At 62.8% G+C, this 24,127-nt stretch overlaps 2 protein-coding genes across 6 annotated transcripts; both read right to left on the bottom strand.

The window, feature by feature from the left end:
• Window positions 1-1,622: 1,622 nt before the first annotated feature.
• Window positions 1,623-7,373, bottom strand: VPS28 (VPS28 subunit of ESCRT-I). 3 transcript variants are annotated; one of them, XM_036105920.2, is made up of 10 exons: window positions 7,038-7,160; window positions 4,512-4,578; window positions 3,879-3,907; window positions 3,740-3,777; window positions 3,418-3,507; window positions 2,976-3,081; window positions 2,772-2,873; window positions 2,225-2,278; window positions 2,027-2,118; window positions 1,623-1,940 (listed from the first exon to the last, which is right to left on the bottom strand). In XM_036105920.2, the coding sequence occupies exons 2-10, from the start codon at window positions 4,546-4,548 to the stop codon at window positions 1,823-1,825; spliced, it is 666 nt and encodes a 221-aa protein (XP_035961813.1). In that variant the 5' UTR covers window positions 4,549-4,578; window positions 7,038-7,160; the 3' UTR covers window positions 1,623-1,822. The 3 variants fall into 3 exon arrangements, with proteins under 3 accessions (XP_035961813.1, XP_077927974.1, XP_035961814.1); XM_078071848.1 differs by lacking the exons at window positions 3,879-3,907; window positions 4,512-4,578 and having other exon boundaries at window positions 7,038-7,373; XM_036105921.2 differs by lacking the exons at window positions 3,740-3,777; window positions 3,879-3,907; window positions 4,512-4,578; window positions 7,038-7,160 and adding an exon at window positions 3,599-3,725.
• Window positions 7,374-7,437: 64 nt separating this feature from the next.
• Window positions 7,438-20,189, bottom strand: TONSL (tonsoku like, DNA repair protein). 3 transcript variants are annotated; one of them, XM_036105766.2, is made up of 26 exons: window positions 20,110-20,189; window positions 19,918-20,013; window positions 19,553-19,695; window positions 18,773-18,956; window positions 18,286-18,415; window positions 17,913-18,084; window positions 17,711-17,825; window positions 17,112-17,257; window positions 16,864-17,016; window positions 16,518-16,643; window positions 16,216-16,396; window positions 14,744-14,826; window positions 14,553-14,642; window positions 14,188-14,260; window positions 13,949-14,112; window positions 13,735-13,858; window positions 12,868-13,592; window positions 12,696-12,772; window positions 12,141-12,294; window positions 11,977-12,055; window positions 11,140-11,441; window positions 10,804-10,975; window positions 9,907-10,082; window positions 9,315-9,388; window positions 8,712-8,845; window positions 7,438-7,697 (listed from the first exon to the last, which is right to left on the bottom strand). In XM_036105766.2, the coding sequence occupies exons 1-26, from the start codon at window positions 20,132-20,134 to the stop codon at window positions 7,504-7,506; spliced, it is 4,092 nt and encodes a 1,363-aa protein (XP_035961659.1). In that variant the 5' UTR covers window positions 20,135-20,189; the 3' UTR covers window positions 7,438-7,503. The 3 variants fall into 3 exon arrangements, with proteins under 3 accessions (XP_035961659.1, XP_077927970.1, XP_035961660.1); XM_078071844.1 differs by lacking the exon at window positions 7,438-7,697 and adding an exon at window positions 7,850-8,318; XM_036105767.2 differs by lacking the exons at window positions 7,438-7,697; window positions 8,712-8,845; window positions 9,315-9,388; window positions 10,804-10,975 and having other exon boundaries at window positions 9,935-10,082.
• Between the last annotated feature and the right edge of the window lie 3,938 nt (window positions 20,190-24,127).

Here is a 24,127-nt window from a genome sequence, read left to right as displayed (position 1 = left end):
CTTCAGCTGCCACTAACAGCAGGATTTGGGGTCTCTAGTACTGGCAGTCTCTTCTAGGCTCCCCTGAAGCCTCCCCTCCTCGCCTCCAATCTGGTCAAGGTCCCCGAGAGCTCCACAGGCCAGACTCGGTGGAGCTCTTCCTCATCTCAGCTGGCCCTGGACCCCCTTGCTCCTCCATTGTCTAGGGTCTCTCTGGGTTTCCTGGGCCTTACCCACCCCTTCTTTGGCTCCTTTGCTGGTCTTTCTATTCCCAACCTGCAAGTGTGATGGTGCCAGTCCTTGGGCCTCTTGGCTAGAATTCCTGGAACCTATGATGGCGGTTTTTTGCCCTGGAGATGCCAAGCGTTTGTCTTCCCTCCGGAACTCCCGCCTCTGATGTCCAGCCACCCACCTGACAATTCCCCTTGACCAGCTGGCCCAAGTCAGACCAGGCCTATGCAAACAACTCTGGCCACTCCCTCACAGAGCCTGTTCCCTGCAGGTGTCCACATATCAACAGGACCTCCCCCAGCGGGCTGTTCTGGTGCTAGGCTGGGTATTCCCCGCCCAGGGGCAAACACCGTGGGTGCAACACGCAGCACAGTCCACACCCAGAACCCCAGGGCCCCTCTCCGCCTGTCGCTGACCCTGCCCCCCACCCCCACCAGTCGCCTGTCTCTGCTGTCTTTCCCTCGTAAGACCCAAGGGACGTGCACGCCTCTGCTCTGAGGCCCCTGCTGGCATCCGGGGCTCCAGGGACAAACCCAAGGCCTCCCCGCTCCTCTCTTCCTTGCCTGCTCTGCTGTCCTTGACCGCCCCATGGGAAATGGCACCTCCCCACTGGCAGCCTCCAACCTTATCACCACCTGAAATACAAGGCCACAGACATCTAGAAACGCTACTAGGAAAAGAAATGCTCCGATGGAGCTCTAGCAGGTTCCTTATCCCATGCCATGGTTGCTAAGACGTGAAACAACGCATTTCAGAATCCAGAGCCTTGGTCTTGCAGTTTGCTGCTGCCCGCCCGTGAGGACGTGGACTGATGTGACGCTGCGGGCGGCGGCTGCCTGCAGAGCAGGTAACCAGCTTTGGCCTTTGAACACCCATGTCCTCACCTGCAGACTGCACCTTCCCCCCGCCAGCCCCTGGGCAAGACTGGCCCAAGGGCTCCTGGGGCACCAGCACGGCCTTGCTCCCGAGGGAGGGACACCCTCTTCCGTGGGCAGGACAAACTGCCTCCCCCATCTGTTGTCTACTGGGGCCCTGGTGAGCCACCAGGAGGACCAGGCCCTGCGCTGGCCTGTGGTGCCCCCAGGGCAGGGAGAGGGAGGTGGGGCAGCAGAGCAGCCTCCCTATCCAGCCAGCTGGGCCCCTAGGCGCCTAGAGTTCTCAGACGAGGGGTGGGGAGGTGGGTGTGATAGGCAGCTTCCTCTGTGGTCAGATTCAAGCCTTACCTGGCCCAGGCAAAGGCTTCAGTGCCCACCAGGGAGGCTGCTGGCCCTAAACTGGTGCTCAGACCCTGATGAATGGGCTGCGTGTTCAGGGCCTGTGTGCTCCGGTGAGGCAGGATCCCACCCGAGGCCCAGAGGGAAGGCAAACAGGCAGGGCGGGCCTAGCTGGGAGAGAGCAGCCCACAGCAGCAGGGGGGTCAGAAAGTGTCTTTATTCCGGGGAGGGCAGGGAGGAGGCTCCAGGGTTGAGACACCACGGACAGACACACACGGAGCTGCTATGGACGGCGGGACACACGCAGACCGTCCGGGGTCAGGCATGCAGCGCACCTGCAGCCCTCTACTGGGCCCGCCTGAGAGCCCTCCTCCCCAGACGCCCGGGACAGGGAGGCCTCAGGCATGCAGGAAGCGGTTGAAGGCGTTGTAGGCCGACTCCAGGTCAAAGAGCATCTGGCGCACCTGGGAGTCATCCAGCTCATCAGAGGCCGACATGCCGCTCAGGGTCTGCAGCCTGTGGGAGCACGGTGCTGAGGTGTGCGCAGGGGAAGGGCTTCTAGGTCCTTGACGGGAGCGAAGGATCGGGGCAGGGATACTCACCACTGGCTGACAGTCTGGCGGCCCTCGAAGTCAGGCGGCAGGTGACTCATGCGGTGCATCGTCTCCATCAGCTCCCGCAGGTCAGGCTGGATCTGTGGACAGGATGCTGGGCTTCCCACGCCAGGAGCCCTCCCCTCTCTATTGCTGCTCCCACCTCCCAGCCACCCTTCCATCCCTCTGCCCCACCAGGAGCCACACCTCATCCATGGCACGGATCTCCAGGCGCAGTTTGTCCATCACTGTGATGAAGAGCTGGGGACGAGTGTGTGTGTGAGGTGCCACCGACACAGCCCGGGGGCCAGGGTGGGGTACCCTCGCAGCCCACAAGCCTGGTTCCTCTGCAGGCCCAGGCCCAGGCCGGCCCCCACCCAGTCCCCATCTGGCCTCAAGAACCCATTGCCTCCCTCCTCAGCGGTCTGGCCACTTGGGTCCCTGCTGCACCCGTCCCCGCAGCCTGTGAGGTCCTCCACATGCCCCCCGGCCCGCAGGGAGGCTGCTGGTGTCCTGCTTTTTGGCTACGCCTCCTGGGGCTATGTGGGCATGGGAGCCTCTCCTGGATGCTGCCCTGGGAGAAGGGCCTGCCCACCCCTTTCGTTCCCAGCTACGGAGACCCCTGCCCGATGGGTCTGAGTGCTGTGAGGCTCTGGGAGCCCCAGGCTTCTGTGTATGCATGTGGCCACAGCAGGGGGCATGGGCCCTCCTGGCCACCAACCCCCCGTGGGTGCCCGGAGGCTGTGGGGCGCACCGAGACGACATCGGCAATGCAGCGGTTCAGGTTGCCCTTGTCATCCTTAATGGTGATAGGTCGGTCCTCCTTGATCCTCTCCATGGCGAGTGGGCAGTCCAGCTGAGGGGGCAGGATGCCGTGGGTACTGGGCCTCACGGGCCTGGCCCCTTCACTACAGCACCCACCCCGCCCACCTCCTGCTCCCTCAGCCTGCTCACTCACACGGAACTTGCGGCAGAATTCATCAATGGAGCTGATTTCTGCGCCCTGAACCTGCCGGAAGGCGGCTTTGTACTGGACCAGGAGCCGGGAACAGGCTGCAGTGTACCTAGAGAGAGGGATGCCCTGAGCCCCAGGCCAGCCCTGTCCACAGATCCTGCTCTCCCACGGCCCACCCAGACACAGGGCAGCCTCCTGGAGGGCCGAGTGGCAGATCAGAGATGGGCCACTGAAGGCTGAGGCTCCCCCAGGGGTCTCGGTAAGAGAGCTTGGGAGGAGAGTAAGCAGAAGGGAGAGGGGTGGCCAAAATATGGCTGCCACACTAACGTCGTCGAACCATATGAATCCCCAGGCCTCAGACCCCTGCTCTTGCTTCCTACTGAGCGCCCAGGAACAAGCCTCCAAGGACTGGTGCTTGTGACTGGTGCAAGGACGGAGGGCTCACTCGTTGGGGGTGACGCAGTCCTTGATGTAGGCCTTCTCCAGAGCCTGCATTGTCTTCACAACTGCAAACAGCTCCGCCATGTTGTCATACCTGAGGGTAGTGAGTCCATCAGGCCACGGCTGTGAAGGCCCCCAAAGCCCACGGTGCCCGCTGTCCCAGGGTGAGGCTATATTTGACCTGCCTGGCAAAGGCTCCTTGGGAACTGTTTCCCCGGCCTGACCCCATGTCCTCCTGACCTCAGTGTGGGGGTGGTTTAGCAGCTGGGGGAAGCTACTCAGGGGGGGCTGGTGGGCACGGCGTGTGTGTTGGGGGCTGGACTCACTTCTCCCGCTCCCGGGCATTCTTGTACAGCTTCACTTCCTGTTGGAGACAGGGCAGTATGTCAGCCAGCAGGAGCAGGGTGGGGCTCACACAGGGTTTGCTATCGGCCAGTGCTGGCCAGGTGGGCGTCCGCCACTCACCTCATAGAGCTCGGGCTTGTTTCCAGGTGCTGCAACAGAGCAGAGAGCTAGCAGGCTGGCCACAACAGCGACCCCAGGGACCTTGTCCACTGGCCCTGGCCCCAGCCCCATTTCAGCAGCCCACCCAAGGCCTCACCCCGTGAAACATCCCAAAGAGCCCAGAGGGAGCTGGAGGATGGGATTCTAATTTCAGCACCCCACCAATTTGTGGGCGGGGGACCCAAGCAGAAGATAAGCCTCTGAGGCCGGGAGGCCACACCTGGCTCCCCCATTCCACGGCTGCTCCTCAGCAATCTCACTCTACAGCAGGGTGACCACACCTTGCTTATGGTACAGTGACGGGGCACAGGTGACATTTGTCACATGCTTTGTGACCTTTCCCCTGGCTTGACTCCAGGATGCCCAGGACCCCCTGAGATTCCAACCATGCTGAAGTTGTTATCTCTGTGCCCAGCTGGCCCCACCTGGAGGTCCTCTCTGGGTCCCCTGGTGATGAAATGCACCAGACCCCAGCTGCCCACTGAGGCTGCATGGCGGAGACACTTACAGACTTCCCCACAACTCCTGGCCTCTGCAGCAGGGGCTGAAAGCTTGGCCCTTTGGGTCCCTGGGCCCACCTTGGGCCACACTCACCTCCCATGCCCGGAGTGGCTGGGATCCCGTGAAACATCCTGCAGGCTCAGGTGGCCACAGCAAAGACCTAAGGAGTAGAGCCAGCGCGAACTCAAAGGTGACCCCTAACACTCCTGGGCCTCACGAAGAGTTTCCCTGCCCTCAGCAGTCAGATGAGAAATACTTGAGATAGGGAAACAGAAGAATTCCATGAAGAACTGCTTTTCTGCTCCTTTTCCTGCTCTATTCTTTTTTTTTTTTTTTAAGATTTTATTTATTTGAGAGAGAGGGAGAGCGAGAGAGCATGAGCAAGGCAGAGAGTGAGAGAAGCAGACTCCCTGCTGAGCAGGGAGCCCAATGTGGGGCTCGATCCCAGGACCCCAAGATCATGACCTGAGCCAAAGGCAGATGCTTAACTGACTAAGCCACCCAGGTGCCCAGTCCTGCTCTATTCTTGCTAGGATCTGCATCCGCACCTTGCACATACCTTATAGTACAAAGAACGTTATGTTCTCATTGTAAAGGTCAAGGAATTATTGATTTCTTTGCAGTCTTCCAGCACGGTAGATAATTCTAAGGAGTGGCTGGGTGAGGCTGTCCTGTGCATATCTCAGACCACTGATTCTAGACATTTTGATGCCAAGACCTCCTGGTTCCAGGGTATAATTCATTTATGGAGAACACCTATCTTTGTTCTGACCAGTTCCTGGATACCTGAGAGGACACATACACCAGACCCCAATCCTCGATAAAAAACCCCAGACCCCAAGCAAAGGAGAGACTCACTTTTCTTTCCTGAGTTTCCTAGATGCTCCATCTGCTATATTCTATTACTTATGCTATTCAGTAAACTCTGCTCTCACTTCCTCCTGGCTCATGTTTGATTTCCTCTCCCATGTGAAGGCAGGGACCCTCTTGGCTGGTCGTGCAGGGCCCCCTCTGGGTCCTCAGACCTGGCTGGCCTGCATGCTAGTGATGAACACACAGGGCAGTATGTGCAGCTCCGCCCTAGAGACTGTCAGGAGGAAGTGGGTCCCGCCGGGCATCTCAGGAGAACAGAGCAGTGGCAGTGAGGGGTCAGGGCTCCCTGAAGGCGCTGTGAGCCAGGAGAAAGGTGAGAAGGTGGCAGCTATCAGAAGAGCTGGGGAGGAACACTTGGGCAGAGAGAAAAGCACACATAACTCAAGGCCTTTACAGAGAAACGCAGGGAGAGGAACAGACAAGTGGGGGAGAGGGCTTTCTGAATGAAGGTGGAGAGACTGGATCAAAGTGCACAGCCCATACAGGTCAGGAGAGGAAGTTTTATAGTAATACAGCAGAAACTACTGATGGCTAAAGACAAGCTCCTGAGGCTCCCAGCCAGGCAGTGGGCTGAGAAAGAACAGAAGGCATGAGGCCCCTGGGAGGGTCTTGCCCACTCAGGAAGCTGATGCACTGGCTGGAGCCAGTTCCAGAAACCACCAGACCCACTTAAGTATCTGAAACGGGACGTTAATTAAAAAGGAATCAAGGGGCGCCTGGGTGGCTCAGTTGTTGGGCGTCTCCCTTCAGCTCAGGTCATGATCCTGGGGTCCTGAGATCGGCAGCATCCGGCTCCCTGCTCGGCAGGAAGCCTGCTTCTCCCTCTCCCACTCCCCCTGCTTGTGTTCCCTCTCTCGCTGTGTCTCTCTCTGTCAAATAAATAAAATCTTTAAAAAAATTTAAAAAATAAAAAGGAATCAAGAACAATACCCCTGTGTCTGGGCCAATGACCAGTAAGGGGGCCCGAGCTGGAGAAGAGGGAAGAGGAGCAGGCTTGTAAGAAAGCGCGCGCTGGTGCTGATGTGTGGGGTGGGAGAGGCTCCACAGACGTCCAGGGAGGTGTGCTGGGGCCGCTGAAGTTAGAGAGGCCCAGGCCAGCAGGGCTGAGCCGTGACACTGGGGCTGGGCGGGTCACACACGGGACGGTTAATAGGGGAACGATGAGAAAAAGCAGTCCAGGCGGGAGCCCTAGGATGCCCAGGGAGCAGAGGCTGGGAAAGGGCAATGCGGTCCAAGCTCAGGAGCGCGTCTCCGAGAGGGAGGGATGCTGTCCGGGAAGGCAGATGAGGGACAAGAGCCCACTGGGTGGCGGCAGGTAGGCTGTTCGGCCACCCTCCCCGGGCTTCCAGGACCGGCCTGAAAAGAGCGGAGGCGCGGAGCAAGCGCTCGTAGTTGTACGGGGGATTCCACTCGGTCGCGAAAACCAGTGTCCCCTGGCTGCATGTCACAAGCCGGACTCTGACCCGAAAAGTGAGTTTCTCGACAACGCCCACGTTTGATCGTGTAGATGCCGCTCGGGCTGCTACCAGGCCCAAGGGGGCAAGGAGGCGCCCCGAAGGCGGCACACCCCGGGAGCCCGTCCTGCGCGGGACCCGGACGCCGGAGAGTACCTCCACATGAGGAATGCACAGGAAGGCCCTATGCGGCGCGAGGACGCCCGCGGACCGAACGCGGCGTCGCCTCTCCCCGTTCGGCTCGGCCGGCCCTTTCTCGGCCCCCCGCCCCACCCCCACCGGCCCGGGGTACCTGGGCTAGCTCGGCCGGTCTGGGAGACGGCGCCGCGCTGCGGCGCTCCGGATCGACCGCTCGGCGCTCTCCTTCACGTTCTGCGCCTGCGCACACACGCCCCGCTCCCGCAATCTGCGCTCGATCCCCAAGGTCTGCGTCTGAGCCCGCCTCTCCCCCAATCGACGGCCGCCGGACGTCCACGCCTGCGCGCGCCAGAAACGGCCGGGCCCCGCCCCCCGAGCGGCACCGGGGGGACAGCCCGCGCGAGGCGGGAAGAGACTCCGACGGGGAAGGCGTGGCCTTCTTCCACGGGGCCGCTAAGTGACCGGAAGTGGCCATTCCAGTGCGCGCTCAGCTTCCCCACAGCAAAGCGAACCCCCGTTTCCCGCCTCCCACCCGCCCTTCAGGCAGCAGCGGCGGCGGCGGTAGCAGCGTCCGTTTATTTGAGGCGTGGGGGGCGGGGGGCCCGGGCAGCGCCGGCCGCTCACAGGCGCCTGAAGAAGAGCTTGGGCCCTCGGTCCAGGGTGCAGGCGCCGGGGCCCGGCCGGCTGGCCAGCAGCCGGCGCAGGGCCGCCCGGTCCTCGGGGCAGAGGCGCTGGCTGCACAGCTGTAGCTCCCGCACGAGCGCGGCGATCCGGTCCCAGAGGCCCAGGCGCAGGGGGCCCTGCACCGCGCAGCCTGCGGAGGGAGGCGGGAGCGGGCCTCAGCGGCTGGAACCCTCCGGGGCTCCCACGCCCGTGCCCGTGCGCTGTGCCGGCGCGGCCCTCGGGAAGAGACGCACTTCTCCGGGGCCCCGAGGGCTACAGCGCGGGGCGTGGCCGAAGCCCAGGAAGGGGTCTGTGGGCCCCCGTCAGAGCCGGCGCGCGGCAGGACGGACACTGGCCGAAACACGCTGCAGTCCCGTCCGTGCCACTCTGTAGGACAGTGCCTGGGTCTCCATCCACAAGATGGACACAAGAGGGGTGCCTGGGGGTCTCAAGAGGACACTGAGCGGTCCCGGTCTGAGCTCCAGGGAGCTAGGGGAGGGGATGGGGACAGACGCAGGTGTGTGCGGAGCAGCCCCTCCGCTGTGTGCAGGTCCCCCACCTGCCTGCCTTCACGGGTGGGGGGTGAGGAGCAGGAAGAACCAGGGGTTCCTTGTGTGCACACCCACTCCCAGTCCTTGTCCTCCTGGGGGGCAAAGCCTGGTACTCCCCTGCCCCAGGCCCGAGCTGGATGTGCCAGGCTACTGGGTGGCCAGTTCACCGAATCAGTGTCTCCTGGGGTCCTCCTCAAGACCGCTTTGGTAGGGTACTGTGCCTGGGTGTGGCCAGATGGGAACAAGCTAAGACACCACAGGCTGGAAGGTAGGGTCCCAGCAGCCCGCGCCAGCAAGACCCCTTGGTGGCAAGCTTTTGGCATCCTGACCTTGAACTCCCTCCTCTCGCCAACCGTAATTAGGAAATCCTCGTGAAAGGGGATCCCCAGCCACTATGGTCTCAGGGTCAGGCTGAACAGGTTAAAAGCAGAGATCCCATGTTCCTCCCGCCCCACTGTTTTAGGAGCTGGGCTCACACCCCTTCCAGTCACATTGGTCACTGTCCCCCACTGTGTCAACCTCAGGGGACCCAGCCCACCCTTGCCATCTGGCTGGTGGCAGTGACAGCCCATACAAAGGAGGCACCTGGGCCTCAGGCAGGTACCCAGGCTCACCTGACAGGCCAAGAAAGCTGAGGCCTTGGGGCCGCATCTGGAGGGCAGACAGAAGCTCCTCCAGGCCAACACAGCTAATCTCAGGGTTGGCAGACAGGTCCAGTGAAGTGAGTGAGGGGCAACAAGGAAGGCATCTGAAATAACAGGGGAAGAAGTGATCAGCCTCCAGGGAGGGCGGACCCCAACACTAGAGAGAGCTGCCCCAGACAAACCACAGCTCTGGGAGCCATAGGCCAGGCCCCACAGCACCCCCACCCGGGGACATAGGTACAAGTACTTCCCCAGGGCTAGCTGGACACTGCCAAGGCCCAGGCCTGGGATGCCCGCCTGGCTTGAGTGCCCAACACTCCCAAGAGCCAGCTGAGGCTGGAGGATCATGAGTGGCCCTTGTATGGGCTGTTGCACAAAGGGTGATGGGAAAGGCTCTCAGGAGCCTCAGGCGTGTGGGAAGGACAGAAGGAGGCAGGGTTGAAGCTGGAAGGAGCTAGGTCCTGGGACACACTTGGGGGTGAAGCTGGTACTCCTTCCCTGCCTGACCTAGCTCCCCCAGGGTGCTGAGCCTGGAGACCAGACCCCCTTCAGAATGGCGTAGGAATGGATTACCTGCTCAGGTCTCTCACTGCCTTGTCACCCAGGTGGTTTGCAGACAAGCTCAAGTGAGCTAGAGCACAGCCTTCCTAGACAGAGCAGAGGCCCAAGGGGGCCTGGGTTGAGTGGGGTGCCTGCCCTCCCTGCCTCCCAGCAGAGGCCCCATACCCAGGTCAGATACCTTCCTTCATCCTTGGGAACAAGGGGGCAAAGTCTGCCCAACCCCCAGTGCACCAGAGGGGAGCAGTATCCCTTCAATTTGCAGATCAAAAGGAAACACCTCCCCTTCCAGGTGTAAGTCACACTTGGCACGTGAAAATCACAGGGACCAGCCCCACATGGAAGAGCCAAGGGAGAGAGCCCTGGGAGCCCTGGCAAGACCTTGGGACCTGCCTGGGGCAGGGAGGCTGCCCTGGGTCCCGGGCACCTTTGCTGCTGGCCAGGAATTCACAGCTTGCAGCAGGCAGCTCTCCCACAGCCGTTCTTTCTGAATGTGCAACCCCCTTCCCAGGCCACTCCCACCCCTGCCCGGTGTCAGCTGTGGGACTGGAGGCTGGATGGCCCGGGGTTGCTTTGCTTTGGCAACCCCCCTCAACCACAGACATACCTTGGTCAGGTATCTGACCACAGGCTCCATGAGGCCCAAGTCACTCTTGCTGGCTGCCACGGAGCTAAGCTCCAGGCGCTGGAGGGTGTGGGCAGGCAGGTTCTGTAGGGCGTGGGCCAGGGCAGCGGTGCCCAGGCTGTTGTAGGACAGGGACAGTGTCTTCAGGTGCCTGGCATCTGTACAGGGGACCAGAACCTCTGTCGGCCACACATGACCACCACCTCAGCCCAGCTGCAGTCCTAGGCCCAACACCCTCACAACCCGCCTGGGGAAGCTATCATCCCTGAGATTTTGTGCACGTGGAACTGGGGTAGCTCCTGCCCAGGGTGTCCCAGGCGAGGAGGGGGCAGGGCCAGACTTCTGAGCCCAACTACTCCCCACCATCCCTGGGCCACCTGCCTCTCCGCACCTGAGACAGGCCGGGCAACCTGAGACAGGCCCTGGGCCGGGATGTCTGTGCACGATGGGGTGGGGGGGTGGGGAATACCATCTGCTGCCCAAACCCAGCTTCTCCCCCACTGTGCGCTCACATCCCTGAGCTCCACTTCCTGGCCCACCACCTCTGCAGAAAGCCCCCTGGAGGACTCCCAGTTCCCAGTTTCTCAGTACTGGGGCCGAGGTTCTCTGCAGCCTTGGTGTGTCTATGGTGGAATCATCTAAGGCAAACAGAACACTCAGAGCTGGTGAGAACAGGGGTACTGCGACGGTGGCCCACGGCATGTCCTAGGGGAATGCCCCTGAGCCCAGGCAGGCCCAGCATGTCCAGCGACGTGCTCCTAGACAGCAGGCCTGGTGCCCCAGGGACCCCTCTGGCACAAGGCTCTCTGTGCCCCTGGATGTGCCCTTCTGACAACTGGAACCCTGGGGGCCAGGATGTGGACATGTCTGTCAGCTCACCTTGGAAGGCACTACCTAGGGCTGCCTGGTGGCTCAGGAAGAAGCTGGGGCCAAAGCCACAGGCTTGGAGATGCAAGGTACTGAGTGAGGGGCAGGCCTGCAGGATGAATGCCAGGGCCTGGCCACAGCCATCCCCGAGGGGGTTCATGCTTAAGTCCAGCTCCTGCAAGTTCTGTGGAAGACACGGGCCCCTCTGGAAGATCTGGTCTCCTTGCCGTCCCAGAGCTGGGCAGTGGCCAGCACTCCCAACTGCACCTTCCCACCCAATGATGGGCCAAATGTAAATGTTCTGATGCCGCCCTAGGGCCGGCCTGCTGCTCCCCATGCTTCTTCTACCTGCAAGATGGTCTGCCCCTGGAGGCCTGTGGCAAGCTGGCGTAGGCCTTCGGGGCCCAGGTGATTAGAAGAGAGATCTAGGAGGATCAGGCTGGGCATGGTGCCCAGAGCGGCCAGCAGCTCAGCAGCACATCCGTCCCCCAGCCGGTTCCCTGCCAGGTGCAGCTCCCGGAGTGCTTCGTGCAGCTTGAGGGCCCGCAGCAGTGGGGTGAGCTGGGTCTGGCGCAGGGCCAGGGAGCAGGCGCTGAACGTGGGCCCAGAACCCTGGCAGTCCACGGCCCGCAGCACCTGCTGGTGCTCCTCTGGAGGGGGGATGGGTGTCACCAGAGCCAGAACCTGCTGTTCTGCCCTGTGAATCCTGGGGGTCCCACCAAACATGCCCCCCTCACTCCTGAGCCGTGGGACACCCACCAGAGGTGCTGCAGAGCCCACTCCCACAAGCCTGGAGACCCAGCATTGTGGGAGGCCCAAGGCATGGCTGGTGGGTGGGGATGACCACTCTCTGCCTTGTCAGGCCCTCCTGGGCAGGGCCCAAACCTCTGCCAGCCACCCCCACATCCCACAGTGCCCACGTCAGGCTTCTCTGGAAAGCCACCCCAGGCCTAGCCTCCGGTGGCTCTGGTGATTACGCTGTCCCACCACCAACAGGACCGATCTTCCCCCACCTGCCACCCACACGTGTGGGTACCGGGTAGAGGAGGAAAACCTGAGGCCAGCTGCAGAGGGAGCATGCCTCACTGCCTACCTGGGGCTCGGGGACGTGAGGCCCCAGACCCGAGAGTGGCACAGGAACATGCCCCTCTGCCCAGGCCACTTCGAGCTCTCTTGGGCCCCTACCTTGCTCCAGGCTCTGGCAGGCCCTGCGGTAGCGGTCAGTCAGTGGGGGGAGGTCCCACGAAGTGACTTCAGCCAACACCTGCAAAGCACCACCAGTAAGCAGCCCAGGGGCACCCAGTGCTGGGGCACTCTCTGTGCGTGGGGCCCAGGCTCCTGCCGCTCACCTCCTCGTTGCTCTGCAGCACATCGGGAATGGGGTCCTGTGGGGCCAGCAAGGCCCCCTCCTTTCGCAAGACGAGCCTCGGCAACAGCCCACAGGCCTGACAGTAGCGCTCGGCAGCCTGCTCAGCTAGCCAGGCCACAGAGTGGGTCTCCCTGCTGCAGGGACAGAGGGCGAGCAGAGCTGGCCAGGACCCTGCCCACGCTGAAGAAAGGCCGCCCTCCTCCTGCCGTCCCTGCTCTGGGTCTACGGATCCTTTATCTGGCGCCTCCCCTCCTCCTGCCCCTGCTCAGGACATGCCCGCGCCCCCAGCAGCCTGACATACTTGCAGCTCTTCTAGGCTTTTCCTAGGGCCCACAAGGCCCGACCTAACCCCTTCAGGGCCCTGCCTATGCGTATGCAGGGCACCCTTACCCTGCTCTCTGACCTCCCCCAGCCAGCAGCGGTGACACATCCAGTCCGAGTGAGTCCTTGTTACCCATGCCAATTGATACGCAAACTCGAGGGTTCTCCCAGGGGCACAAGGGGAATGGGGACTTGGAGGGCAGGTGCTGCTTACCTGTGTGGGACGGGAATGAGGAAGAGACTATCCTGCACTCGCACTCGCACCCGGATGGGAGGGGGCAAAGACGGACCCTGGTGGGTGAGGGCAGGGGGGCGACAGGCTGAGTCAGAAAACGCAGTCGTCTACCCTCACCACCCCACTGCTCCCACCTGAGGGGTGCACCCACCGAGGGCTGGCCTGCCGCTGGGCTGTCCCCACTGGGCCCCGAGGCCCTGGAGATGTCAGGGCTCCTTGGAGGGTCTGCAGCTGAGCTGCTGTCTCCCCCTGCCCTGCCCGGTGCATTCCAACTCCTGAGACGGGGCAGCCGGCTCTGCCTGGTCCGGGCCCGGAGCCGGCCGGGGCTCCTGCTGCTGCCTGACCCCGAGCCACTGTGACCGGTGCTGTCTCCACTGCCCTGGGGGTGGGGCAGATAGCCATCCTGGCGGCTGTGGGTCAATGGGGAGTCGTCCTCCAGCCAGTCCCCAACCAGACACTCCTCCTCGGGGATAAGCGCAGCTCGGTGCAGGGGGGGCTCACCCGAGCCCCAGGGCAGACCGGGCCCAGGGCGGCTGATCTGGGCCCCACCCACACCTGGGATGGCCGCCTCCCTGTTGCTGGGGGAGCCAGGCACCCCGGCTCTGGCCTGTTGTGCGGGGACACGATGCCGGGGCCTCTTGGGGGCGGGCCGGGGGGGGCCCGGGTAGTCCTCACCCTCTGAGCTGCTGCTGCTGGCCAGCTTGTGTCTGGTCCTCCGAGGCCTGGCCGCAGCTGGAACCGCCTGCCCTGGGGAGACGCCGGCACAGGCCTGAGAGGTCTCTGGGGGTCCTGGGCAGGGGCTCGAGGGAGGAGAGATCTCAGGGTCGAACAGATGGTCGCATGGAAGGGTGTGGGAGGCCAGGGAGCTGTGGGGGGCTGTAGAGAGACGGAATCTAGCATGACGCAGTGCCCAGCACTGTCCCAGCCACCCATGCTAACATGCCCCCGAGAAGCAGGGCCTAGGGCACTCTCAGGCCAGGGACAGGCGCCCCCAGGAGCAGAAGAGGCCTCCACTTGCCTTGGCCTGAGAAGGCCGCCCTGAGCAGCCTCTCCATGGCGCCAGCCTTCTCTCGGGTCTCGCTGTCCAGATCCTTGCCATACAGCTTCACCCACTGCTGCAGCGTCTCCAGCGGGCTGTGCCCCTGTGTGGCCGCCAGCTGAGTGTGGCTGGCAGGGCACCCCCCCCACCCCGCCACAGCCTGAGCCCGCCTGGCCCTTGCCCCCCCACTCACCTTCATGGTCCGGAGCGTGACAGACGCTCCCCGTTCAATGAGCAGTTCAGCTACCTCAAAGTGACCGCAGTGGAGGGCGTCGTGCAGGGGAGTGATGCCCTCACAGCCCTGGCCACCCGGGTCATCAACAGCAGCCCCGTGGTCCAGCAAGAAGCGCACAATGTCTGCGGGCCAGGGGACACAGACTAGCTCCCAGCCCTTGTCGGCCCTCTCCTTGGTGTGGCCGGCCCCGTACTCACCCAGATGCCCATAGTTGCAGGCCTCGTGCAGAGGCGTCCAGCCACAGTAGTCCCGAGGGTTCAGAGGGTGGCCCTGCGACCGAGGACGAGAAAGAGCCCAGCCTCACTGCAGGGCTGAGGCTCCAGGAGGACCAGGGCCCGGGTCTCAAAGCCCAGAATGGGCCCACAGGCCCAGGTCCCAGCAGAGAGAGAGACGGTCGGCACACGAGACGCATCATCTCAGGGAGGCCCCCGCAGGGGCTTGTGCGGGGCTGGTGCACCCTCCAGCCCCCATGCCCTGTGCTACCCCCTTGTGGGGACCACATACCCCAGGACAAAGTCCCGCTATGGCCCACAGAGTACCTAGAATGAGACGGCAGGCCCACCTGTCTTACGAGGTCCCGGACACGACCCAGACGGCCCTCGATGCAAGCTCGGTGCAGCAGGGTCTCCCCAACGTCATTGCGCCGGTTCCACTGTGGATAGTTGCCCCAGGACAGGGAGCAGAGGTGTGAAGGGACCAGGCAGTCCTAGCAAGCATGGGGGGGCCCACACAGTGCCCCCACACCATCCTCACCTTGTTTACCCTCTGCGGGCCTAGGCAGCCCTGCAGCTCCTCATCCTCCTCCAGCTGCTGGGACCAGGCCTCAGCATCACCCTCTGGAACAGAGCCGAGCCCACTCCAGGTAAGCCAAGCCCCGGTGCCCCCTGCCCCCAGGGTCCCCGACCTTCCAGACCTGGAGGATGGAGGTCCGGTGCCAACTGCCATCCCACTCCCTGCCCTGCCTGTGGTTGTCCCTGCCCGCAGTCCCTTTGCCCACGGGGGATGCACCTGACCTTTCTGCCCACCTGACCCCCGTCCATCAAGCGCTGACCTCTCACCCCATGCTTAGACCCTGCTCTGGATCTTCCCACCCCGGACGTCTGTTCCCCTCCTGGGAAGCATCTTTGTCGGACTAAGTCATGGTCACGTTACAAACAGTTCATCCTGTGAGCCCAGGTGCCTTCCCATCTGCACCTGCCTCCAGCTCACTCATTGCCTGACCCCAGTCCTTTCTCCTGTGCCTCTGGTCCTTGCTAGAGCCTTCTTCTCCTTCGTGAACTCCTCTTACTGCGAGCGCCTGTTGAGTGGTGTCACCTGAAGCTCCTGCTTTGGTTCCTGACTCTCCCATGGCTCCCTACACCTGCTCACCGGTGACACCCAGCCTAACCCCCTCTCAGGTATGGCACAGACTTCCCACAGCCCTTGGCTTCTCCCAGAGAGGTTCTGGAAGCCGCCCGAGTTCAAAATTGAAATGATTCCTCCTGGCCTCAAGGACAGGTTTCCACCCCCCACCTCTCAGCCAGAAGCCAGCTGCCTGCCTGCACCACCACCTGGCACGCCTCTGCCCCGAGGGTCCCAGCCCCAGCCCGCTCAAGCCTGCCCCTCGCATGCACCTTCCACAGGGCGGACCACGAAGCCTGTGTATGGCAGCCCACGTGCTGTCTGCACTCCCATCTTGCCTGCCCTGTGCCTCCCTCTCATGGTGCCATTTCTCCAGGTCTGACCCTGGGTTTCCTCCCTTCGCAGGTGCTCACTAGCCTTCCCATCACTTGCTCCTTCAGGAAGGTTCCGGGGCTGCCCCAGCCTCTCCACACACAGCCCTCTTCCATCTACCAGTACTGAACGCCCTCCCTGCGTGGGGCTGGATCCTCCTGTCACGCGCCAGTGAGCAGCCCCCACGAGGGCTCCACCCTCGCCCGCCCCAGCCAAGGGCCCAGCCCCAGCTGGCACCAGGGGGGAAGGCGGGGGGGGGGGTGGGGGGGAAGGGCTAGTGGGGAAGGGCAGGGGGCTAAGGGCGGGGGGGGAAGGGCCATGGGGGAAGGGTGGGGGGAGGATTGGGGGGAAGGGCGGGGGGGTAAGGGCCGGGGGGGGGGGAGGACCAGGGGGGAAAGGGGGGAAGGGCCGGGGGGGAGGGCTAGTGGGGAAGGGCAGGGGGGAGGGAGGGCCATGGGGGAAGGGCCGCAGGGGCGGCTGGCGCAGCAGCCAAGGCAGTGTTCGGGCCTCACCACTCTCTGAGAGCTCCACATCGCTGGTCTCTGGAGTGTCCCCGTCCCCCTCCTTCTCTTCCTCATCGTCCTCCTCCTGGTCTCTGGGCACACTCAGCTCCTGCAGTCGGGCCGCGGTGTCAGGAGCCTCCTGGGGCTGCAGCCTTAGTTGCACGGTGTGGAGGTGCTGTAAGACCTGCCTCTGAGGAGCAGGGGAACCCCGGCTCAGGGCCACAGGGCCAGCAGACCCCCGAGTGGGGGAAGTTGGGGGTGGGCAGCGAGGACAGGAGGGCTGCAGGGAATCGCCTCGTGGGCTTTCGTACCTGCAGCTGGGGCCGCTGGGCCTGCTGGGCACAGCTGAGAGCCTTCTGGAAGCATGGGGCCAGAAGCTTGTAGGCGTCACCGGCCTCCTCTCGGGACAGGGCGATGTTTAACCAGGTCTTGGCCTCCTGCAGCAAGAGGAGGAAGGATGAGCGTTGTGGCTGCCCACCCCACTGAACTGGCCCCAGCCAGGGCCAGGTCCCCACTGTCGCCCACATGGAACAGCCCTGGAAAGAGGATGCTTGTCCATGCCCACCACTTGAGGGTGGCCGTCCTGAGGCAGAGCTGTGGGGACCTCCTTGGAGCCCCTCTGCACCCTGGGTAGGGCTGGGCACCATCACTGCTCACCTCCAGAGCGTCGCCACCACGCAGCCTCAGCTCCTGTTCATAGTGGGACACAGCCCGGCGGTGGTCCTTCATGTCTCCCCAGGTGGTGGCCAGGGACACGTGGATGACGGCCAGCTCGGGCCCTGGCCGGCCCAGCAGCTCTGCGAAACGCAGCTGTGGAGGCACACAGCGAGGCCAGCGCTGCCTTGCACCTTTGCCAGCCAGGGTGTCCCCGCCCCTTTCCTCCCACCTCGGCAGGGGACGCACACCTGCTTCTGGTAGGCCTCGGCCGCCTTGGGGAAGTCGCCTGCCTTGGAGAACAGGTCCCCCAGCTGCTCACAGATGCCCATGGCAACCTGAGGGTCACTGCCCTCGGACTCCTGCAGCTGCTGCTGCAGCCGGAGCACGGCCAGCACTGCAGACAGGGCCTCACGTGAAGGCAGGCACGGCGCACTTCCGACCTGACTGCCCCTCAGGTGGGCCAGCCACCCTCTCCACGCCCCGCTCGTCCCTTGGTAAGAGGGGTTAGTAAGAAAATGCACCCCACGGGGTCGTGAGATCAGGAAAACGAATAAATGGCAACTGAAAGCAGCGCCTGGCCTGCAAGGGAAGCTACGTCTGGCGCCCCTCCCCCACCCTCTTACGCAGGACTGTTGTCTCCACTTTGCCAGTGAAGGTCCTGCTCACGTATAAATGCCCAGCCGGGCTCCTGACCACCTCGTTCCCCTCTGACACACGGTGCTGAAGCCTCACAGAAAAGTGGGGCTCGCTTCCCAACAAGAGGGGGGGCAGGAAAAGGGCCCACACTGATGCTGCCGCCTCCCCACCCCTTCTGGGGGACTTCGGCCCCTCAGGTCCCCGGGCTCACCGTATTTGAGGGTCCGGCAGACTGCCGCCTTCTGCAAAGGCTTCTGGAAGCCCAGCCGGTAGGCTTTCTTCAGGGCTCTTTTGGCAGCCAAAAAATCGCCCAGGTCTTGGAGGATCTGGGGGGGAAGGGAAGATGAGACTTGCAGACTCCACAGAGCCCGAGCCCCTCGGGGGGTTAAGCCCAGAGCTGTGAGGGTGGGCACCTGTGAGATGAGCAGGCAGCACTCGCTCTCCATCAGCTCCTTCCTCAGGAGGCGTGCACACTCTCGGGCCCCCTCCAGGCAGCGCATGGCTTGGGAGTGCTGCCCTCGGCGCCAGTGGATGGCACCCAGGTTGTAGCGGGCACGGAACAGGTCCTCGTAGAGGTGGTTCTGCCTGCGGGTGGTGACAGGTGCTCAGAGTGCCCCTGGGATAGCACAGAGGGCACTGGAAGTGCTGACATGCAGTGCTCCTTCCCCAACACCGACGTGCGCTAGCCCTGCAGGGGCGCCTGCTCGGAGGAGACTGACTGGGCGGGGAGGGCAGACGGGTGGTGCACTCTCACGAGGCCCCTTCCTCTGGGGACGGAGGCCTTACTCGGCGAGGAAGATGCTCTTCCGGAAGTAGTCGTTGCATGGCGCCATCTGCCGCAGGCTTTCGAAAGTGAGGCCCAGGTTGAGGTAGAGTCGGGTCCTCATCTCGCTCAGTTCTCGCCTGGCCAATGTCCCTGGAAGATGGCCCCCCACATCAGTGGCCGGGGGGGCATCATGCCCACTTGGGGTACCCAGCTCTGGGTCTGTGCAGCCTCTCCCCCACCCGTCTCACACTGCGGGGGCTCAGGGGTCCTGCTGTAGACAGAGCACAAACGGACACAGAGCAGACAACACCCAGACCTGAGCTTGTGAGGAGCACGGGCCACGCATCTCCTCACGGGAGGCTTTACGGACAGATCTCAGCCTCATAACGGGAGGGCCCAGACCAGTGGAACCTGCCGTGCACACCGGGCAGCTGTGGGGCCACAGCCTCCCTGGCCAGCAGGTCTGGAACCAGAGGCTGGGGAAGGCAGGCCCCCACGACCACTCACCCTGCAGCTTCTCGTCCACGATAGCCAAGCTCTTCTCAAAGGCCGTCTGCGCCTGCAGCAAGCTGTCCTGCGACTGGCAGTGGTCATAGACGTCCAGGTAGGTGCGGCCAATGGTGGCCCAGGCCCTCTGCACCTCAGTGTGATTGGACAGAGAATGGGCCAGCTCCAAGTAGCGATGCTGGTGCTAGGGTGCAAAGGAATGGCCACTGTGAGCCAACCTCCCCCACCTCAAGCCAATCTCTTATGTACCCCAGCTCCAGGAGGTCCCTACCTTTGCCCAGGAGAGTCCCCTACTCCCCCAAGTCCCCACAGAGCAGGCCAAAGCCAGGCTGCACATGTCCCGTCTCTTCCATGCCAAGGGCTGCCTGTGGGGATGGTGGTGCCCCACTCCAACCCGCCATCATCATGAGGAAGAGACGAGTGGCAGTTAGCTGGGCTGCTGCAGCCCCACTAGCCAGGGCCAGAGCAGGCCCTCTGTGGACAGTGGGCCCAACTCCCCAGCCGGCCCACAAACACAGCCCAAGTGTTGTGTTCACTAATGGTTGCTGGGCCCAGGCCCCTAGGACAGGCTATGATGTGCCTACCCAAGGACCAGACTACAATCCCCCGTCACAGGGCTGTCTGAAGAAAAGGCCATGTCCAGGCGTGTCCTCCTTTAGCCAGAGGTCAGACACTGAAGACTGGGCTTCCCTCCTCAGAAAGGGACCGGCAGGAAGCGTGGGCCCTGGAGGGCTGGATGTGGTTGCAAGGGCGCTGGGGGTGGGGGTAGGCTCCGCCCACCTTCAGGGCGGCCGAGTAATCCTCCAGCTCAGCCAGTCGCTCTCCGATCTTGCGGTGGGCCACGGCACAGCCCAGGGGGTCGTCGACGCTCTCCAGGAGCTGGAGCTCATGCTGGTGCTCTCGCAGGGCCTCTGCGTAGCGACCTGGGCGGGCAGGCACGGCAGGCTTCAGCCCGGGCCGGGCAGTCAGCCGGGGGCTGCGCGGGCGAGCGCGGCTGTGGGCGGCCCTGCGCGGCTCGCTCAACAAGCTTCCCGCCCCCCTCCCGCCGGGCCCCGTCCCTTCCGGCCCCCGAGTGCCCCCCGACCTCCAACACCCCAGCTCTCCCGGTCCTGGACCACAACCTGGACCAGGCGCGGGGCACGCACCATGGCTGGCCAGGAGCTCCCCCAGCTGGTGGCAGAGGACCGCCTCGTCCCGCAGCTGCCCGCTCCTCTGGGCCTTGGCCTTGGCCTTGCTCAGCTCTGCAGAGAGAGAGAGAGACGAAGCCGGGAGGCTGAGCCCCTTCGGTCGGCCGGGCCAAACCCGCTCCCGGCCCCACACCCGGCAGGGAGACTCACGGCGAAGCTCGCGCTCCACGTTCATGCTCAAGCAGCCGCGCGCGGGGATCCGGACTTCCCGCGCTCCCGCCGCGGCCCCGCCCCAGGCCCCGCCCCTGCCGGGGCGGGGCATCCCGGGAAGTGTAGTCCAGCTGCCCGAAGCATCCTGGGAGCTGTAGTCCGGGTGGCGTTCAGTTGGGAAGGGCGGCGAGAGAGCGACGGGAGGATCCGCACCTCCCCAGACTCCTGGGGCCGCGTGGGAGTTGAGCCCCACCCCACGCTCCTCCCCGGCCCCGCAGCCGCCTTTGGGGTGGGGTCTCCTGGGCTTGTGCCCGCGTGCTGCCGCTAACCTCACACACACGCACGCGCGCACACACACACACACACACGCAGAACCTACCTACACCTGCGACTTTACCTGAGGGACGCACCGCCTCCATATAAAAGGAGATGATCAAGTACCCTTGAGTACTTGGCTAGGTGCACGGAATCAAATACGCCCCTTTCCACAGAGCCTGTGGAACAACCGCGAATGCAGCCACAGAGTCGTCGCGCTCGCGGACACAAATCCCCAGTGCTTGGTGCGGGAAAAGGGGGTGGACGTGTTTTCCAAACTGAACAGAGCAAGGTACTTCTTCCTCACCTTGCGGGCTTGGTGCACCCAGGCCGCAGACCTCTAAGTGCCTGTCGTGTCTCCCACTGCTTCGGGGACCAAACACCTGCCATGCCTTGGAGATTTCAGTCCCCACTGGGTGCCAAGGCTGGTGTCCAAAGGCCCCAGAGGAGGGCCAGAAAGGGTGGGATGGTGGATGCATTTATTTTCTGTGGAAATCGAAACAGACCCAATAGGGTAGAAACCCTGAGGTAAGGCCTGTGGTGGAGGGAATGACGTAGAGGGTAGATGGGTCTCTGGGTCCCGGGAAGACTGCCCAGGGCCAGTGACCAGGCTTCAGGGATGGGGGCAAAGCCAAGCCTGAGGAAGTGCAGGAGATGGGAAGTTGGACCCAGGTAACCCTCTTCTCTTGGAAGGATAAAGTGCTCTGCGGGTCCCTAGTTTGGTCTGGGAGTGGTGAGCAGAACAGGAAGGCCCTGAAACTGAGAGGGCTGCTTGGAGGGCCTGCTGGTGGAGTGTGAAAAGCACAGTGAGGGGCAAGGTGGAGATGGGGCAGGGGTGGGAGAGCAAGGCCACGGAAGTAGAGACGGGCTCAGCTCAACAGGCCAAGGGGGGAGGGAGTCTCCCCAGAGCTGCTGGGAGCATTCGGCATTCACAAGACAGCCAGAGAGGACCCCACTTCGCTATGCCTCAGTCTTCCCACCGATCAGGCAAGGATGTGTATATGGGGCATCCTGAGCAGGGGCTGTGGGGTGGGGGGCCCAGCGGGGGCAGCTCCTGACTCCTGTCCAGGATGCTAGCAGAGCCCAGGGAAACGCATCCATGAGGCTGGCTTCTCACATAAGGAAACACAGACAAAACATGGTTTGGAATTTTTTTGAAACTATAGTTACATACAGAAAATATCCAAAGAGAACACAGACCACAATAGTGACATGTAAGTCATTTCCCACAGTGATAAAAACACCTCTCACTTTACTCTTTAAAAAATTATTTTTATTATTTTTGTAAATGTCTCACTTGGGTGAACTGAGGGATGTAGTGCCCGTAGGGGAGTGGTAATGGCAGGGAGTAGAGGGGCCAGCTTGGTCTGTGCCCCCAGGACTCCCCCACATCTGCCGGGGTTCTTCCCCCACTCTCTCTAGGTCAGGATGCCAAGATGGCAAGGGGTCCTGGAGACAGACCATGGGTGTTTTCTCCTTTCTAGCAACATGGATGAGACATCCCCAGTAAATCAGTGACGCCCCCGTGAGATGCCACAGGAGGTTTGTGGCACCAGCTCCCAGGAGTGGCTGAGACATACCACAATCTCCCAGGGTACCCATCTCCACCAGGCTGTAAGACTCAGCTGCTGAGGTGACTGTCACGGGGTGGGGGCTGTGCTGGGGACAGCGATGCTGGGATGTGTTACCACTCCTCTTGGGCATCCCCAGACACATGCCCCTACAAGGAGGGCCTTGTGTGGGTGCCACCCTGCCCCCCCATGCCCTTGGGCTGCCGGAAATAATGGGCTATATGCCCGCAGCACCCAGAAACCCTTGGTGTGCAGAGCCCAGCCCATCTGCCACCCCCATCCCCAAGGACTGCTAGACCTAGGACTGCAGAGACAGGGCTGAGAAGGCCCAGCCACATACCTGACCTGCATAGAGATCTGCTGCCTCCCACCCTGCCCCAGCTAGGAGAGCCTTTGGGCGCCACCCCTCTGCTGGCTCAAATCTCTCACTCATGCACCCAAACACAGGCAAGCCTGCCCTGGCCTGGCTCCTCCACCACATGGTCCTCTGAAATCCAGACGCTCTACAGAGACGGTGTCCATCCCCAAGAGATGCTGAGATGCAATGACGCAGCCCCATCCCCTCTACACACGAGACCTGGCACATGGCTATCTGAATGTCATCCTGTGCCTGCCGGGTGGGGGGGCAGCCCTCGAGGGCAGTGGGACTCTTGCCAGGGTGTGCCCCCGAGGATGTGCTGGGGGCTGGGGTGGCATCTTTGTGGAGGGTAGGAAAGCAAGCATAGCACCTCTGGGTGCCCTCAGTGGCCAGGCACAGATGGCCTTGCAGGAGGGGTTCCCCCATAAGCCCCGTGCCCTAGGCTGGAAACAGGAAGCTAACCAGTCTTCTCAATATAACTAGGCCAGCTGCCCTGGGGGGAGAATTGGCTCAGAGGGCTGCCTGGGCTCAGCACTGGGATGAGGCATCACTCTACCCCAGGCCTCCCTGCCTCCATTTCTCAGCTCCCAGCTTGAGGGCTGGGAGAGGGAGGGACCACAGAGCAAGGCCAGGCCTGCAGCTCTGCACTCTTGCTGCCAGGGCTCCCCAGCATGCTGAGCCTACAGGGCCCGGGAAATGGGGGGCTAGGTCGGGAGTGGCAGGGACTGCTCTGAAGCATCGGGTAGGCCAGGCCGGGGGCAAAGGAAACGGTTCTTTGGTATTTAAGCAACAGAAACCTATCGCAGAAGAGCCGTGTCTCCTAAGCAAAGGAGGGGGGCCAAGCTTTCCCCCTTTCCAGCAGCTCTGAGGGTCCCAGAGGCCTCCAGGCAGGGCTCCTTTCCCCGCTGTGAGGCCCACACACTGAGGCCTGCTCACTGCAGGCCAGGGTCATGGAGGCAGCGAAGTTGAGGCTTGAAGAGCTCCCTCCAGCGAGAAACCAGGTTGCCCAAGGACTGACCTCTGTGGGGGGCCCCCCCAGACACAGGGCCAGCAGCATGGGGGATGGCCGGCCCACTCAAACCCTCCCCCAGCCAGGCTAGCTTATCACCAGCAGCCCCCACCCACAGCTTCCCTCACAGGCTGGGGATGCTGTGCCCTCAAGGCTGAATACACAAAATAGATTTTCTCTTGCTAAATTTCGTAACTTATAGAAGAGCCTGTAAAGAGTTTAATTTTTTTCCTGGGAAGAGACAGAATTTCACCCTGCATTCCGAAGCATCTGCTGAGCCTGGGTGGCCAAGTCCTGCCTCTCTGGGGCAGCTGGTGGGGTGGGGGGTGCGCTGGGGCCACTGCAAGACCCCGGCTCTGGTGGGGGGTGTACATGGAGGTGTAGTGACAAGGACCTTTGGGCTCTGACCCCCAGGCCAAATCAAAGCTCCCCCAATGTCCAATCGCAGCTACGCCTTTCCCTCAAACAAAACAGAAAGTAGGAAACAAGGGTGCCTTTTTAATTGCAATCAAATATGCCGTCTGAAGTCAGCGTGCTCCCCGAGCCCGGCCCAGGGGCCGAGCACGGCCCAGAGCAGACGGTGCGCCCCACTGCGCCACTGGGGGCCAGGGCATGGCCACTGGGCTTAGCCCCATGGTGTCCCTGAGCCACCGTTTCCTCTGCAGGTGGCCCAGCCTCCGGTGCCTGGGACAGGGGAGGCGGGGCAGAGGGCGAGGCGTGAGCACTCACGCCTTCGCACACGCATGCAGACTTTCCCAATGTTCG

Source organism: Halichoerus grypus, chromosome 5 (assembly GCF_964656455.1).
Source record: "Halichoerus grypus chromosome 5, mHalGry1.hap1.1, whole genome shotgun sequence".
Taxonomy (NCBI): domain Eukaryota; kingdom Metazoa; phylum Chordata; class Mammalia; order Carnivora; family Phocidae; genus Halichoerus; species Halichoerus grypus.
The sequence above is the reverse complement of the archived record's forward strand: the minus strand, read 5'-3'. Positions and strand labels throughout refer to the sequence as shown.